The following is a 17,643-nucleotide window of genomic DNA, read 5'->3' as shown; positions in this document are numbered from 1 at the left end:
GACATCGGTACAGATGTAGTGCATAATTCTTAGCAGTCGTATTTTCACGGAAACGTTCGAACGTTTCCTATTTCAGTCAATCTCGGTACAAAAAGTAATGAGGTTGCCTGAAGTAGCATGACAAATACGAACGTTTCCGAGAAAATACGATGGTAAGTGATTATACACTACATCCTTTCAATTTCCAGGGGTTTAAATTTGTCAGACAAAAACTACCGGGACGTAATATGTTTTAGAATTAAAATTTGATTCTCGTTACTGACAGACACGATACCGCGTCATTGGTAAGCGTGAGGTTAGTACCGTGACCGGGGTCAATAGGGATGGCTGGGGTGAATAAGGCAAAATTTAAAATGTGGTATACCTAACAATTTCTTAGAAAATACCCACACAAATTGTATCATTCGATTGAAAATCATTATAAATTTCGTGTGATACAATTTGTGTGGGTATTTTTAAGAAATTGTCAGGTAAATCACATTGTAGGTTTTGTCGATACGCAAATTAAATCAGTTTTGTACTGACCAGTCAAGAAAGTGTATATTTGAGTGTTGTGTGTACTTACTTTAGGTTTGTCGTCGCTGACGCTCATGTCGGCCATCTTGTCGAGCACGGCGGCCATTTTGTCGGGCTGGCGCTCGCCCTGCCGCTTGAGCTGCGCGTGCGTCTGCGCGGCGGTGAGCGGCGGGCCCGCCGGGGGGAGGGTCTTGGGGAGCGCCTGGAACACGAACTGGAGGTTATTTAGTCGGCGGTGCGGAATAAATAAATAAACATATACAGTGTAAACAGTAAATGCAAAGATATGATACCAATCTTTTCAAAATCTTGGCCATTATTAAATAATAAATAAATATTAGGGGGACATCTTACACAGATCAACCTAGCCCCAAACCGAGCAAAGCTTGTACTATGGGTGCAAGGCTACAATATACATACATATATACATAGAAAACAACCATGGCTCAGGAACAAATATTTGTGTTCACCGCACAACTAAATGCCCATACCGGGATTCGAACCCAGGACCATCGGCTTCACAGGCGGGGTCACTACCCGCTAGGCCAGACCGGTCGTCATATATTTTTGTTTCGACCAAACTGTACTCAAAGGTCATCTACTCAAAGGTTAACTGGAAGAGATCCCTCAAAGGGATAAGTTCGCCTTTGTACTTCTTGCTAATTGTATGTTATTTTTAATATGTCTTTTTGTACAATAAAGAGTTTACTACTACTACTACTACTACTGTATTGGCTATAAAAGAAATCATCATACTATTTCATAGCTGTTTATCGTCAGAAAACGAATATGTCGCAGCAATCTCGCACAAGGTGATTGTATATATAATATAATTCAGCCTATATACGTCCCACTGCTACGCACAGGCCTCTCATGCGCGAGAGGGCTTGGACTATAGTCCCCAAGGCGGATTACCGACTTCACATACACCTTAGAATTTGGTCGCAGTTGTATTCAGGTTTCCTCACGATGTTTTCCTTCACCGATTAATCATTCGGAATAAAATAGAAAACACAAAAGCAGGGGTAAAACACTTCAGACAACGCAAGTAACCTCAAAGAGAATTTGGGATTTCTCGTAAATAGTAATGTAAGTGCGTTGTTTATTCTACAGACTATATATATATTGCATAGGATAGCGCTACATAATGGCTACGATTGGATTGGATACGACGTGGATTTTTACATTGAGTTTTCCTCAGAAAGCTAGGTTTACTAGAAAAAAAAAATGGTGTATGTATACTCACTGGCGGCTTAGGAGTGGGCGGCGCGGGCACCGGCTTGGGCGCTTCGGGCGGTGCCACCGGCTTCGCTGCCACCGGCTTAGCTGGCACCGGCTTGGCTGCCACTGGCTTGACTGGCACCGGCTTGGCTGGCACCGGCTTTACTGCCACTGGCGACGCCGAACCCTGTTAGATAAATTATATGTGTATTGCCATGTTTTTTTTTTCTGGTATACAAGGGGACAAAGACGGATAATTAGAAACTGCAAATCGGGGAGTTGGCAAACCCCGCCGGCGATGGCGGGATGAACTAGACTCCTTTTTGAAGGAGTGGCCAGACACAGGATCGGAAAGAGATCTGTGGAGAAATTGGGGGGAGGCCTTTGCCCAGCAGTGGGACACGTAAGGCTCCAAATAATAATAATAATAAGTTTTTTAAGAACCACTAGGCCTATTTTACAGATATAAACCAAAGGATATGTTACAGTTTTGATGTGATCGATCGTTCGCGCTAATTGGTGCATGAAAAATGCATTGCGAGTCGCATCAAAGTCGGATCAATACAAGTGTTTGAGTTTGAGTAGTGTCTGCCCTTTATTTATTTATTATTATTATTATATCACTTTGAAATAAAGTTCAAAATTATAATGGGAAATATATTTAAGCTTAAATGAATATACATACGTTAGCCGTCCTGCATTTCTGCTTCTTCTTATTGAGTATGGAGCGCAGACGCTCCCTCGTCTCGTTGAAGTTGCGCGGCACCGGGGTAGTGAGAGGCGGCTGTCGAAACATAACGGTATATTTATCTTTTTAATTCAATAACCGACCCAGTAAGAGATACTGACGAAATGCAAAACACAAGTTACCCTATCGCCACATCCAAGCTTGTATGGCTAAGGCACTTGTCCCACCAAGAGCGAGTAAGCGATTAACTATCGGCGATTTTCTCGCCCAAGAAACGAACGAAAGATTAGGATCCTGTGTTAGTAAAAGAGACACATATATTAATAGTTCATCGCTGGCTGTTCACACTGCCGGCGAGAACACTCGCTCTACTAGTTTGTCGCCGCGATAAGATAAAACTAGCTCAGCGGTACTCGCTCGGCGATGCTCGCTTCGTAGTTAGAACAAGCTGCGAGACCAATCAGTTTGCGTGTTCGGCTACGCTGTACCGCCCGAGCGAGTGACGCGAGTAATAGCCTGTCGCACTCGAACACTCGCCTATAGCCGAGCCACACAACTATTGGAGCTAACACTCGCTTCTCGCCGCTCGCCAACTCGTTTCTAGTTTATCGTTCTACTCGCTTATCGCTCATCGTCGGCGGTGGGACAAGTGACTAAGTTCGGATGGCGAGTTAGATAGTACAGTGCAGGGATGTTGCGAATATCCGCATCCGCAACCGCGGAACTTTCGCATTATTTTCAAAATCCGCATTAAATCGATGCGAATAACATTTCTCAATCAGTAATTGTTTCAGCTTGCGGATAAATGCTGTTTCAGTTAGTGTCCGACCGAAACATGTTTTTTTGCCGAAACCGAAACCGAATGTTCGGCTTTGGCTCTAGTTTCGGCCGAAACCGAAACCGAAACTTTTGTAGACTTGTTAGAATCGTTGAAAAAATATCATAAAACCGCTTTTACACACATATTATGGAGCTGTCAACACCCAATGTCCTTGAAATTTATGTTACTTAAGCAGTTTTTTAAGAAAATTACTAGAGTTAGACCAAGATAATTCTGCAACGATTTTGATAAGACACGCAATGCAAGTGTTATTTTAAACGTCAAAACTTCTATGAAATAAGACGTATAAATAACATTTGCACTAGTTGCACTGCATATGCATTCATTCACCAGTAAAGCTAACATGTAGATACAGGGTCAACCAAAAACGCGAGCGCAGCGAGCGCGAAATTTTTTTGTTAATAATATCGCAAGGCCGGGTACCGATCTTCACCTGGGCCTAAAAGTCCGAAGTGCCCCAGTGAGGCGAACTTTCATGCGAAGTCAAAGCCGTGCTTCAGGCTTCAAAATAAGTAGTTGAGCACAGACTCCAACCAATGTCCATTGTATTAAAAAGCGAGACCGCAGGCTGAGCATGGCGCAGCGAGGCCAAAGGCTAAGCTGAAGTAGAGGACATGTGGAACACAAACCAATGGTAAAATGAGGTAAAAAGTGAGGCTAAGCATTCGTATGAAAAACTGTACTGGGGGCACTTTTAAGGGTTTTGTCTTCGTTTTAATCAATAGTCAGCTGTTCAGCCTAGCAAAATATTAACTATTGAGAAAATCAACTTTGCAGCACTAGTTGAGCGTAACCTTTAGCCTCGCTTAAAATTTGTCATTAGAGGTAGATAGGAAAATGACTGAATAAGTGATTGAATAAGAGCGAAAAAGACATCGTTCGACTCGGGCCGAGCGGATACTCGGCCAACGGCTACGTGCGACAGTTCTATCTCATTCACTCCGATACAATTAGACAGTGTGCGCGTTATAGGTATTGACAGCCTCTTAAGACTGAGTCGACCGTCCAGTGGCGCCCTCACTAGTGGAATTGTGTTTTATAATAAACCAATTAAATTATGTACCTACATATACCACCTATACATGAATCAGTATATGTACCTAGATATTAATATTGTTGTCCTACTTATTCCCCAACTTTTGGTCTTTGTCCGAAGTACCATTTCGTAAGTTTCGGCCCGGCCGAAAGGTTCGGCCGTATTTTGGCCGAAACCGAAACTACGGCCGAAACATGATTTTTTGGCCGAAACTGGCCGAAACCGAAACCGAAACCGAACCTTCGGTCGGACACTAGTTTCAGTTGTTTCCGATTTTAATTCTTCTGGCAATATGTTATAGATTTTTAATGACATTACAAAAGGCCCAGTTGAAAGCATCTTAAGTCGGGAGGCTGGTAGTAAAAGTTTGTTCGAAATCATCTAGATCCTGAAAAGTCAGCCAAGTTACTTTTTATTAAATATAACGCACCTATATTCTTGCTCTAATACTGAAAGATTCGTTTTTTTTTTAATAAACAGTACTAAAATGTAATATTTGTCGTTTTTTAAGTAGGTACCTAATCATGACATCCGCGGATGTGTGCCTTTAAATATCCGCATCCGCAACATCCCTGGTCTAGAAGCACCTTTGCACATTTTAGATATGCAAATACACTATGTGTATACCTCGTTTTTTTAGCATTAGAAAAAAGGTAAACTATCTTGATGTGTCTTTTAATTGAAAAACACATTTTAAAAATAAGTTACGGCAAATATGTAACAATTATGAATCTAATACGATCATTTATATTCTTCTGCATTCATAAGTAATAGTTTTTGGTTTTTAAATAGCGTTTTTCAATTATAAGACATGTCAAGATCGCTTACCTTCTTGCAAGTTCTTTCTAATGCTAAAAAAACGAACTATGGGAGCTTACCGCGTGTCCGAACACGGTGCAGTAGCAGCAGGAGCAGGGCTGGTCGGCGGCGCCGTCGCCTGCGCACGCGCTCGTGCCGTTCGAGTGACCGACTGGAAACAAACAATACATCGCATTTAACCCTTAAATGCATGATTTTTTCTTTTTGCCCGAAATTAATACATGTATCATATAATTGTTTGCCGATTCTAGGAAAAATAGTAAAAAAAATATAACTTCGATTTTCACTGCGAAATCAGTGTTAGAAGTTTAATTGGCTAAATCATATTTATGTAAATATGTAATTTCCAGTAATAGGTATATGGAATTTTTAACTACCATTAGAAAGGTACACTATTAGTGATATACCTGTGATATTTTTTTTAAATATAAATTAATGACATACCCCGAAAAAACCGTTCAAAATCACATACTAAAAATTATCAACTTGTGGATTTTTCCAAGTTTGCCGACTTTTCGTCTTAAAACGAATGTAATTTTTATAAATAAAAAATATTGCGTACATTTAACCCTTAAATCATCACCCTATTACTTGACGTTTGGTATAAAGGTGCGTTCAAGAACGTAAGCCTTTTTATTTTAAAACTGTGAGCTGTCTAATGCTTTGTAGACATTTGGCAACACTATGCATTTAAGGGTTAAAACATCGTGGAAAGGTCACACTCGGATCCTCGGTCAAAAAGCACATTAACAATTGACCGCCTAAAATATTTTTACCACACCAACTACGAAAGGCTTAGGCGGCACTTGAAAAACGGATAGCAAAGTTGCATTTTATTCACATGTGAGGCAAAGTAATCAAATGCAAATTTTGAGTTGTTTTCTTATGTTTGCTGGTAGAATTGATTTTTAAATGATGAATTTAGGCGATAAATATTTAATAACATTAATTTGGATTTGATTTGGTTTGATATTTTACATTTAATATTTGCTTCAGGTTGGTGTGGTGAAAAAATTTGTGTTTCACTCGGGGGCAAATTTCGTTTACCCCTCGCAACGCTTAATATTCCATTTTTCATAACTATTCTTGATACACATTTATTTTTGACCGTACTTTCTCTCTTTTGCGTGTCTATCAAGTGCTTCTCGAGATCCTTCTAATGTATGTTTGCCCATTGAAGAATTACTTTGGCTATCTTCTGACTGCATAATCAGATCAGCTCCATATTAGTATATTATTGCATTGTCAGCGGATATAAGGAAGTATGCCGCATTTCAGCTCAATCAGTTACCGGGAAGTGGTTCAAATTTAAGTTATATTTGATGCACATATACATACATACATACAAAGAATATAGACGCGGTGAAGCTAAATAAAAGTGTGTAAAAACACTGTTAACTGACAATTTAAACAAGATCCACTTATGGTTAAATAGTCATTTTAGCCTCAAGAGAAAAATAATAAAACGTACCTTTACAGACATGCTGCTGATGCGACGCGTTCTCACACACCTTCGGCTTGGCCACCGGCTTGACCGCCGGCTTGGCCACTTTAACCTCCTTCTTCTTCTCTTCTAGCCCCGCCTTGCTCTTGCCGTCATCGTAACACTGTTTCACAATGTCCCCTATACACACATTATCGTTATCTTTGCAGGAGTTACAGATGCAATCGTTCGTCCATTTGCAATCGGTTTTCGGAGTATCACAAGCGTCCGACTCCGATTTCGTCTGTCCGTTTCGCATCATGTTTCTAAACGCTACGGCGTTTAACGTTTGTTTAGCGTTTCTTAAAGCCTGAGCGGAATATTTCGCTAGCAGCTCAGGGTTTTGAGAGCCTATCACAGATAGATTTGCCTTGTCCTTATCTTCAGATTCGTCGTCAAGTTTCAAAGTCTCCTGTATATCGTCGTCTAGTAATTTCGCATCTATGCTCGAGCATATAGAGATTACATGCTTTTTATATGATTCCGGTACTGGTAAGCCTTGGGTGATGTATGATTTTATAGTATAAAAACTGTCTAATAGTGATTTCTCTCCTTTAGACGTTAATATCGCTTCGCATTTCGCTAGTAACGCTTCGTTTTTAGATTTCTTATCTTCTTCTGTTTCTTTCGATTCGATTTTCTCTTCTTTTTTAATTTTAGGCTCCGGTTTTTTCACTACCCTCGCGTTGGCCTTACCTATGATTTTGCTTAAGCCTTTAGCGGCTAGTATTTCAGCTTCGCTCGCCTGTACAGCCGGGCTTTTAGGTAAAGTTAATTTAGTAAAAGATTCTTTAATCTTACCTTCTAGTTTTTCTAATCTATATAGCATTACTAGCCACTCATCACCTGATAGCACGTCTTTAGGTAAAGTTTCCATGTACGACTTGTTCATATCTTTTAAACGCTCTAAGAAGTATTCTTTCTTTTCTTCGTCAGGCATGGTAAGAAAATCCGGCACGATTTCCGTATTCTTACTTGGTATTCCTGTCAATTCTTCTATAACATTACTAGCTATCTCGGGATTGAGTAGAATCCACCCTGTTAGTTGGACAGAATCCGCGCACCTTTTTATAACATCTATATATTTAAATTTCAGACTTTTCACTGAAGTCTTTTTGTCTTGAGACATTTTAGACAGTTTCATTATTAATAGATCGAAAGTGTTTCCCGCGGAGGTGCTTAGAAGTTTAGAAATTTGTTTTAATGATTCCTTAGAGGCCGGGCAGCTTTCGTTATCGCTTTCGGACTGCGAGTTTTTATTTAACTCCTCTATCTTTTCTATAATCTTATCACTATCGCTGGCGTTCTGTTTTCCAGCTAAATCTTGTATATAAGTATAAAATTTCTCGAGCATAGCTTCTATCTCGTTTTCTAGTAACTCTACAGGTATACCTTTAAATTTCGTGGCTACATATTGCTTCATAGAGTTAAATCTATCCTTCACTAGTTCTCTTAGCTGGTCCATGCTCAGAGCGTCTTTTACAAAATTGTCAAATAACGTCGACGCTTTTGAATACATTTCAGAATTAATGCTATTCTTTTGCGTATTAAATATGTCTTTATTTATATCGTCTTCGAGACACTTGGCTAGCTCGGGGCTTTTGTTTTGTTTTAGATATTCGAACACTTTGTTAATAACTACTTGAGCGGATATAGAGAAGAGTAGATCGGATATTTTCAAATCTTCCTTATTATTCTTGTTTTTCATTATAGCTTGTAAGTCTTTCTCGTCTTTTAGAAGCTCCGTTATGTCCTGGCTATCGAATTCTAGAGTCATAGTGCCTATGATATCGTCGTGTTCTACATTACTCTTAATTTTCTTTGTTTTACGTTTGGCAGTGTTCTTAGTAACCTTAACGCTATCCTTATTCTTATTTAACTTTAATTCTCTTATCTGTCTTAAGGTTTCAGGGGTTAGTTGGGCTTCGTTATTAACTTCGGGGAGACTGTTCATGATCGAAGCGAATTCGGGGAGTTCGAAGGAGGCGTTAGCGAATTCTGAAAGTTTGGACGCTATCTCGGGCATGTTGGCTAGTATCTGCGGCATGTTTTCCACTAGTTCCACTAGTTTAGTGTTAGCCGTGTTAATATCTATAGGTTCATCCGAGTCCATTTTCTCTAGGAACTCGGCTGAATTCTTGTCCAAGCTCATCATGACTTCGCATATTTGTTCTAAAGAAAGGGGCCCGTCTTGGTCCTCTTTCCCCTCTTCTTTATTAATACTGTTGTAAGAATTGATGATGTTCTGGCATTCTTCCATAGCTTTTTTGATTTCTAGACCGAAGGTAACATACTTATAGACATTGGGGTCTTTTTCGTCAACCTTGATGCATTTTTCCTCCTCTTCGACTAAGACTGGGGTCCGCCTTGCGTTCAGGGGTATGTTTAGGACTTCTGGTGCGATCTGCGACTGGAAGTCGAGGGTGTCGTCGCGGGGGAGGAACTTGTTGACCTGGAGTAACCTCTGGCTCGGTTTGGGCGTGTACACGGGCATCGGCTCGGAGGTTGTTGGAGACATTTCCTGAAAAAAAATTTTTTTTTTGTTTTATTGAGAAACAAACAGTCTTAAAATAAACATATGAGCAACTTGGCTAGTAGCTACAAATTAATTTTGGTATAGACTTATAGTTTCCTAATTTACAAATGTATAAAATTAGTGTAAACTTATAGTACCCAATTACATAAAAATAGAATAGATGTAAAAGAAAAATAGGATAGATGTAAAAGAGATGTAAAAGAATAATATATAAGAAGAGGCTCACGTAAATATGAGCGAGGCCTAATGATGATCGTATTTGTCTACCGCCGCACTTATGCCTGTGCGTATCTGGTTGATTGACATCTCTCTCTACTCACTCATGAACAATAAGGATTACAGATCCATTGAACGAAATGAGTGATATATTTCACCGCGAGCGAAAGATATGAATCAATCTTTTCAACTCAGTGAAGCGTTTTGCGCATCTCTAGCATTTTGTGACCATCTGACCACCCTTGACGCAAAACTAAAAACACTCTTAGATAATAAATCAAAACTTGACAATTCTGAATATCGGCTGGAGGTCATGTTTCCCGGAAAAATCTTAACAGCGCGATGTAGGATTTTTCACACACCGTACAGCGACATCTATCGGTAAATTCGATAACGCACACTCCCTATACTAGATACCTGTAACGGCGGGCTGACCGACTCCTGCTCATGTTCCTGCAAACCCTTGTCGAGGCTGTTCAGCGCGAAGCTGGCGAACTTCACGAGGCACTCTTTCATTTCTTTGCATAGCTCCGTCTCTTTCTCGCCTACTATCGTCTCGGTGTCGCTAACGTTGTCCTCCTTAAAATTAAAAATATATTTATTTATTTAAATTTTGTCCAGTCAATATCTTTATTAATATTTATTTGCTCTTAGAACGCATTTGTGTATGAATTTACTAACATGCATAATATGTGTATCATAAAAAATAGGAACACATGAGAGACAAACCATACACCGGCGAAATATCCCATGTTATTATAATATTTATAATCTATGTTCATGATTTCACGATAACTTATTTTTAAAAACTCAAGAAAGCTATCTAATTATTTTAAAGACCAATCCTTAAAATTGATTAACTTAATGAGAAAAGTGGACATATCAGTGACAAACCATACACCTGCGAAATATGCCTATACACTTTCTCCCACGTTCACGGTCACGCTTACACTCGAATTATATTGTAAGCAAAACTCCCGAGTTTTCATAAGCACAACTAAAGCCATATACCTGCGAAGTATGTTGCCTTAGCTTAGGCAGTGGGAAGGCCTCTAGCGGTTTAACGTCGGGCTTATGGCTGCGAGTATTTGCAGGATGCGGTGCGGGCGGGAGAGCTAGCTTCCATTAGACGTCTATGCTAGAAAAAAACCATATAACTGCGAAATCTGTTACCTTCTCTAGAGGGAAGGCCTCTGGGGGTTCAACCTCAGGTTTACCATCGTCTTTGAGCTTGAGTAGTTGCGCGGGCGCCTTGTGTTTGAGCATTTGCAGGATGCGGTGGAGCGGGAGGGGGGAGCTAGCTTCCATCAAACGTCTATGCTAGAAAAAACCATATAACTGCGAAATGTGTTACCTTCTCTAGAGGGAAGGCCTCCGGGGGTTCAACCTCAGGTTTACCATCGTCTTTGAGCTTGAGTAGTTGCGCGGGCGCCTTGTGTTTGAGCATTTGCAGGATGCGGTGCGGGCGGGAGGGGGGAGCTAGTTTCCATTAGACGTCTATGCTAAAAAAAACCATATAACTGCGAAATGTGTTACCTTCTCTAGAGGGAAGGCCTCCGGCGGTTCGACCTCCGGCTTATCATCGTCTTTGAGCTTGAGTAGTTGCGCGGGCGCCTTGTGTTTGAGCATTTGCAGGATGCGGTGGGGGCGGGAGGGGGGAGCTAGCTTCCATCGAACGTCTATGCTAGAAAAAACCATATAACTGCGAAATGTGTTACCTTCTCTAGAGGGAAGGCCTCTGGCGGTTCGACCTCCAAGTTATCATCGTCTTTGAGCTTGAGTAGTTGCGCGGGCGCCTTGTGTTTGAGCATTTGCAGGATGCGGTGCGGGCGGGAGGGGGGAGCCAGTTTCCGTTTGGGCGCGGCTCCTAAACGTTGTTTGGGGCTGCTGCTTCTACGTTTGCGGCGGGGTATGTCGTCCACTAGGGTTACGTTGCTTTCTGGCATACTGAAATAACAAAAACGAATCTATATACATATATACCTACGACTTCAAGCTAATATCGACCTGCAACATTAAAAACAGAGCTGAACAAAACATAAGCAATGAAAGGCATCCGTAAAGACGATATCCCATTGGCGACAACCAGGCGTGGTTATTTTTATAAAAAGGTCTTTGATTTGATGATCGCAGCCAGGCCTCTAGTTCTTGTGGGCCTGATTGTATAGGATTTGCTATCATAGACATTTGGCTTTCGAGTAGGCTCGTGAGTTACGCGCTACGCTTATAGCTGATAACACGCTTTTAAGGTAACCCGCTGGCAGTATACATATGTGTGAATAATAAACATATTGGTGTGTGTAAAATACAATGTACCTGTCCCGTTCCCTCTCGCGCTCGTTTCGTAGCTGCTCTTCTAGCCACATTCTGAGCCTGTGGTAGTAGAGTTGCTGGTCCCTCATGTGCATCACTTTGCGTCTGACCTGTAAAGCAAATAACAGTTTAAGTGATGTTCAGTTTAGGGTCTATGTTAGTAAGAGTCGAGTCAGGCAGCTAATTTTGTAACGAACTGTTATATATACTCATAATTATTTTGCTTACCAGGTAAAACTAAAATGTAGGTCAAGCATTGACAGCAATATTACTGTATAAAAATTCGAATAATAGTAAAAACATGGTCACTCGTAATTTACTCTTTAACATAGATCTAGTTATATCCTAAATCTTTTAGTGTGTAAGTTTGTGCAGTGTATTTTGGTTGAATAAACTGTTTGGGTTGTATTCAAGAGTTTTCTTCGAAACTCCAACGGAGGCCGTCGTATTATTTACATTTAATAAGCTAAAAAGGAAATGAGGAAAATATAATCGCAGAAGAGTCGATAAAGCCAAAAGACAGCTGCGACAACGGGCGAAGTGATGAGTGTTTTCGGAAAACTGTCAGCAAACAGCGTACCTTTGAGAACTTCTGCAGATGGACACTCGGCTACTCGGGACAGAGCGCACGGAGCCTTAAGATAGTTGCGACGAGTGAAGCGAGGAGGAGTGTGTCAGGTGAACCGCTGTCTGTAGCAACGGCACGAGCGAAGTGAGAAGTATAAGGTCGGTTTAGTAGACAGTATATCGCCTTGAACTGCTGCAGGTGGTACTCGGGGCAGAGCGCACGGAGCCTAAAGATGGTTGCGACGAGTGAAGCGAGGAGGAGTGTGTCAGGTGAACCGTATGACACGAGCGAAGTGAGGAGAAGTGTAAGGTGGGTGTAGTATACCTCCTTGAACCGCTGCAGGTGGTACTCGGGGCAGAGCGTACGGAGCCTAAAGATAGTTGCGACGAGTGAAGCGAGGAGTTAGCCAAGTGAACGCGCTGTTTATAGCGAGGACACGAGCGAAGTGAGGAGAGGTGTAAGTAAGGTGGGTGTAGTAGTATACGTCCTTGAACCGCTGCAGGTGGTACTCGGGGCAGAGCGCACGAAGCCTAAAGATAGATGCGACGAGTGAAGCGAGGAGGTGTGTGAGGTGAACCGCTGCCTGTAGCGAGGACATGAGCGAAGTGAGGAGAAGTGTAAGGTGCGTGTAGTAGTATACCTCCTTGAACCGCTGCAGGTGGTACTCGGGGCAGAGCGCACGGAGCCTAAAGATAGTTGCGACGAGTGAAGCGAGGAGGAGTGTGAGGTGAACCGCTGTCTGTAGCGACGACACGAGCGAAGTGAGGAGCAGTGTAAGGTGGTTTAGTAGACAATATACCTCCTTGAAGCGCTGCAGGTGGTACTCGGGGCAGAGCGCGCGGCAGGCGGCGTGCGGGGGCGCGGGCGGCGGGGAGCCGGGGGGCGGCGGGGCGGGCGCGCGCCCGCCCACCAGCTGCATGCACACCTGCACACACCACACACTACTTAGCCATCGAGCGACTCACGCACTACACTAGTAGCGTGGCCCTGATCATCTCGTAAAGGGGCCCACTGATTACCAAAGCGCCGGACGATATCAGCCTGACAGTTAAACGCAAAATTTGACAGCTCCGAACAACTGACAGGCTGATATCGTCCGGCGAACTGGTAATCTGTGGGCTCCTTAAGAATGTCGAATACGACCACAAAGAAAGTAATAAAGTGCCTTTTTTATACTTATTTATTGATTTAATTATTGTTTGTTATTTAAAAGAAAGTGTTAGTGTAAATGTAAAGTAACCTGATGCCATAGGGCACCGTCAAGCAGCAGTTTTTCTCCTAGGATTGTCCAACTATACGACATGCTATATCGGATTGAGGAAATCGATGTGAAAACGCTGAAAAAAATCCTGTACGATATAGCTGAACCCAAATCAGACATTTGCGCAATTTACTAATAAAAATGTGACATCTTATCAAGTCATCAGAATATTCTGGTCCATGTGCATAAAGAATTTCAGTACTGTTCCAGAGATTTCGAGGTTAATCCTAATCCGATTGTACAAGTAATAGAGCTAAAATTATTGTATTTATGACAGTAACGGTCTATGTACTATTTATTACCATGTATTATACGTTAGTGTAGCCACCGTTGGCGCTAGTAGTATATGCAGCTGTAATGCTCAGCCAAGGTATGGTCGGACCGGATCGATACAGCGGTTGCGAGCACGATGCTTGTTTTATGTATTAAATAATCTTAATTGTAAATAGTCGTTATGTTGTATCTTCTTGCTGTGTAACTTTTTTTTTCTTATTTAACTATTTGTTTACTGTATGTTATTTCTGTCATTGTTCTTCTTGTCTGTTACCTTCCGTGATTCTTCTCACTTGATGGTCTCATCGGAAGATCAGCGCTGGAAGCCACCAGCATCATGCTGAGATGGGGCCATTTCGTGGCACTTTAATCTTATTTTGTGTTTTCTTTTATATAATGTATTGTACCGATTGTTTGTGCTTACGAATAAATCAATTCTATTCTATTACGCCACTTGTCCAGTCAACAGTAAAAATATGGGTGTAGACAACTTACTCAAAAATATGTCCCATAGTTCCTATTTATTTAATCGTATGGCAAGATATGATAAACATAAAACAACAGTTATAAATACAGATTAAGTCCAATCAGCCACTTGGTGGCCTCGTCGCTAAGGACGATCAGGTCTTCAGGAGGTCCGTTGGCATAGCGCGTTATGGGGCAATCCTAATTCGCTGACATAAGAGCTATGGGACATATTTTTGAGATGATTCGTGCACCCATATTTTTACAGTTGACTGTCCCAATCCTGAATTAATCTCATCCAAATAGGTACAAAATAATCTGACATATCGGTATCAAAGATTTAGTTAATCGGACCTCAATATCCGGGTCATTGTATGTAAGGCACTTAGCACACTGGATACGATTCGAGACAACGCTACGCACGTATTATTCGTATGTGTGTGCTAAGCGCTTAAGTGTAAGGCCTGAATGGACGCTCGAAGCGGAGCGTTCGGCGGGGCGTGCAGCGTGGCGTCGGGCTCACAAGTGATTTGAGCAGCGTGCGCTAAGGCCGCTCCTATACGTTTGCATTTGTTTAACATGCACGCCGCACGCCCCGCCCCGCTGCACGCTCAACTCGAGCGTGCACTCAGGCCTGACACTAAAGCGAACGTCGCAAGCATTACTTACCGTGGACAGTTTCTTCTGCTTCCGGTAGACCTGCAGTTGCCGACGATGGACTTCCGGTAGCCGTCGGTACATCGCCATCAACTTCCGGTCCACCTCTGATAAGCCCATGTCCACCTTTTTCCTGAACAACAAATAATAACAATGTAACATAACATATTAATAAACATAGTTATCATATCCGTACACGGCGAGTCTTTGTTAGAGAGTGAGTCTTCTGTACCTAGTACTATTATTTATTCTGTGGGCAGTGGCGTAGCTAGCATGGGTGGCACCCGGTGCGGAAATTGTGGGTGTCACCCCAAAATTCAATCAAAATTGTAAAATATATTTAAAAAGAGTAATTGTAATTTATATGTTAAATAGCTCAGGATTTACTCCATCGCTTTCATTTTACATGATTTTACGAATTTTTATAGGTGGCACTAGTGGCACTACTAGGGTTGCCAGATCGAAAGGCGCTATTATCGGAAACAATATAAGTTTTTCGGTATTTTGGGACTCAAGTCGGGGAAAAAAAAATACATTCAAATTAAAGTAATTGTATTAAAAACAAAGCCGTTTTTCGGGACAGTTTACACTTTGTCGGGAATCGGGAACACATGCTAAAAATCGGGAGAATCCCGTCAAATCCCGACCATCTGGCAACCCTAGGCACTACTGATGTTCACGGTCGGATGTCACCCCTAAATGGGTGACACCCGGGGCGGACCGCCCCCCCCCCCTCCCTAGCTACGCCACTGTCTGTGGGACAGGTCTGGTGATCCTGAAAGAGGCTTACCTAGCATTGCCGTCGTCGGGCGGGTCCTCGCCGAGGCGGCGGTGCTGCGCGACCGGCCACTCGTCGCAATGCTGGAGCACCCTGTCCATCAACCTACAACACAAAAACAATCCCTCAAATCACTGATGATTTGTCGCTGAATGTATATTTTGGCCAGAACGCCACGTACGTAGATACGTGAACGCCAAACGTTAATTTAAAATAATAGGTTTTCCTGTCATCTACAGGTAAAGAACTATATTGTGTATTTATTTCATAATTTTAGACCCAGTGGTTTCGGAGATAAGTCGGGGATGGTCATTTGTTGGCTTTTTTCTTAAATAACTTCGAACCTATGTATTTTAAAATTCTAAAAAAAACATGACCATCTTTGGGTCACTTATTTACATATGTGTACCAAATTTCAACTTAATTGGTCCAGTAGTTCCCGAGAAAATAGGCTGTGACAGACGGACTGATAGACAAACGCACGAGTGATTCTATAAGGGTTCCGTTTTTTCCTTTTGAGGTACGGAACCCTAAAAAGGAGGTATCATAAGTGGTATTCCACCTATCTAATTTCTTTGTCCAATGTGTATTGTGTCTCACACTTTGCTTAATGAGAGAGAGAGACGCAATGACATTGGGCAAAGAAATTGGACAGGTGGAATACCACCCTTAGCTATTTATTATTAATCTCGCTAGCGTCCATTTAAATTTCCTATTCTTGAACATGGCAGTCCTTTAGATTCTCGTGTCGAGCCCTAAGCCCTAACCACCGGACTCCATACCTCTCCACCTCCATACCTCCATACCACCTCTCCATAGTTACGGCCGCCGCGGCTGCCAGCAGCAGCTCCGAGGCCGAGTCCAGCGAGCTCTAGGCCTCGCTAGCCGCGTGTTACCTCTCTATAGACGCGATGGAGCGCATGAGATGCCGCACGGTGTGACACAGCGAGCCGGGCGCCGCGTCCTCTGAGCCGGACTCCACGGCCGCCGGGGCCGCCAGCAGCAGCTCCGAGGCCGAGTCCAGCGAGCTCTAGGCCTCGCTAGCCGCGTGTTACCTCTCTATAGAAGCGATGGAGCGCATGAGATGCCGTACGGTGCGGCACAGCGAGCCGGGCGCCGCGTCCTCCGAGCCGGACTCCACGGCCGCCGCGGCCGCCAGCAGCAGCTCCGAGGCCGAGTCTAACGATGAACTGGAGAGGCCGAGGGAGCCCGAGCCGCCGTCAGACTCCGATACTGGAGGAAAGAGTATACATGAGTAAATGTTTCTCGGATGTGCTTAAACCACCTGACGCAAAATAAGTTTAGGCTAATTTTAAAATATCAAGGTATAACCTGGGAAGCGCCACATGCACCATCCCACTAACCCGGGGTTAACCTTTTAAACCGTTAACCCAGTGTCAAATTATACTGGTAACCATGGTAACACCAGGTTTAACCGGTTAACCCCGGGTTATTGAATGGTGCAGGTGGCCCCAACCGTTTTATAAAAGGTTAACCTAAAATCGCTGCCGGTGCTTCTTTCTAAAATATGGCTGTTATACACACATGCCGTTCTTAAACATTAATGGCGTTATTCATAAACACGTTACTGGCCTGAATTAGCTATGAATCGTTTGTCTTTATCTGTCTATTTGAGTTTTGAATTTGTAAGAAAGGGATAAAACAAAATACTTAACACATTCATTACCACTAAGTGCTACGTGTTACGCTCGTAGCGCGTAGCCACGGTTTCGCCGTATGTAGCGCGTAGTCGCTACGAACAGTGTACCCGACAGTCGGGTTCTTGGTGTTGAATGTGTTAATCGGGCTTGTAAAGATTCATGAATAAGGGGGTAATACATTAATAAAAACTTACGGAATAGACTAGGCATCCTCTATACGGAAGCTTAAAGCAATTATTTCATGAAACCGATGCTGCTAAAAATACAGGGGTGCGGGGGACGAGGTGAGCGAGTCCCGTGCCGTGATTGGT

At 42.5% G+C, this 17,643-nt stretch overlaps 1 protein-coding gene across 1 annotated transcript in view; it reads right to left on the bottom strand.

Moving 5' to 3' along the window:
* LOC134677318 (uncharacterized) overlaps positions 1 to 17,643 on the bottom strand; it is a gene marked incomplete at its 3' end in the record, with an annotated part of 82,219 nt that overhangs the window by 31,701 nt on the left and 32,875 nt on the right. The window contains 13 exon segments of the mRNA XM_063535753.1: positions 566 to 730; positions 1,763 to 1,924; positions 2,423 to 2,521; positions 5,181 to 5,272; positions 6,593 to 9,125; positions 9,774 to 9,935; positions 11,075 to 11,303; positions 11,673 to 11,779; positions 13,037 to 13,162; positions 14,906 to 15,026; positions 15,684 to 15,776; positions 16,568 to 16,696; positions 16,727 to 16,904. Coding sequence (XP_063391823.1) covers positions 566 to 730; positions 1,763 to 1,924; positions 2,423 to 2,521; positions 5,181 to 5,272; positions 6,593 to 9,125; positions 9,774 to 9,935; positions 11,075 to 11,303; positions 11,673 to 11,779; positions 13,037 to 13,162; positions 14,906 to 15,026; positions 15,684 to 15,776; positions 16,568 to 16,696; positions 16,727 to 16,904 — 4,196 coding nt within the window.

Source organism: Cydia fagiglandana, chromosome 26, assembly GCF_963556715.1.
Source record: "Cydia fagiglandana chromosome 26, ilCydFagi1.1, whole genome shotgun sequence".
Classification (NCBI taxonomy): domain Eukaryota; kingdom Metazoa; phylum Arthropoda; class Insecta; order Lepidoptera; family Tortricidae; genus Cydia; species Cydia fagiglandana.
Note: the sequence above shows the minus strand (reverse complement) of the source record. Positions and strands in the feature narration are given on the sequence as shown.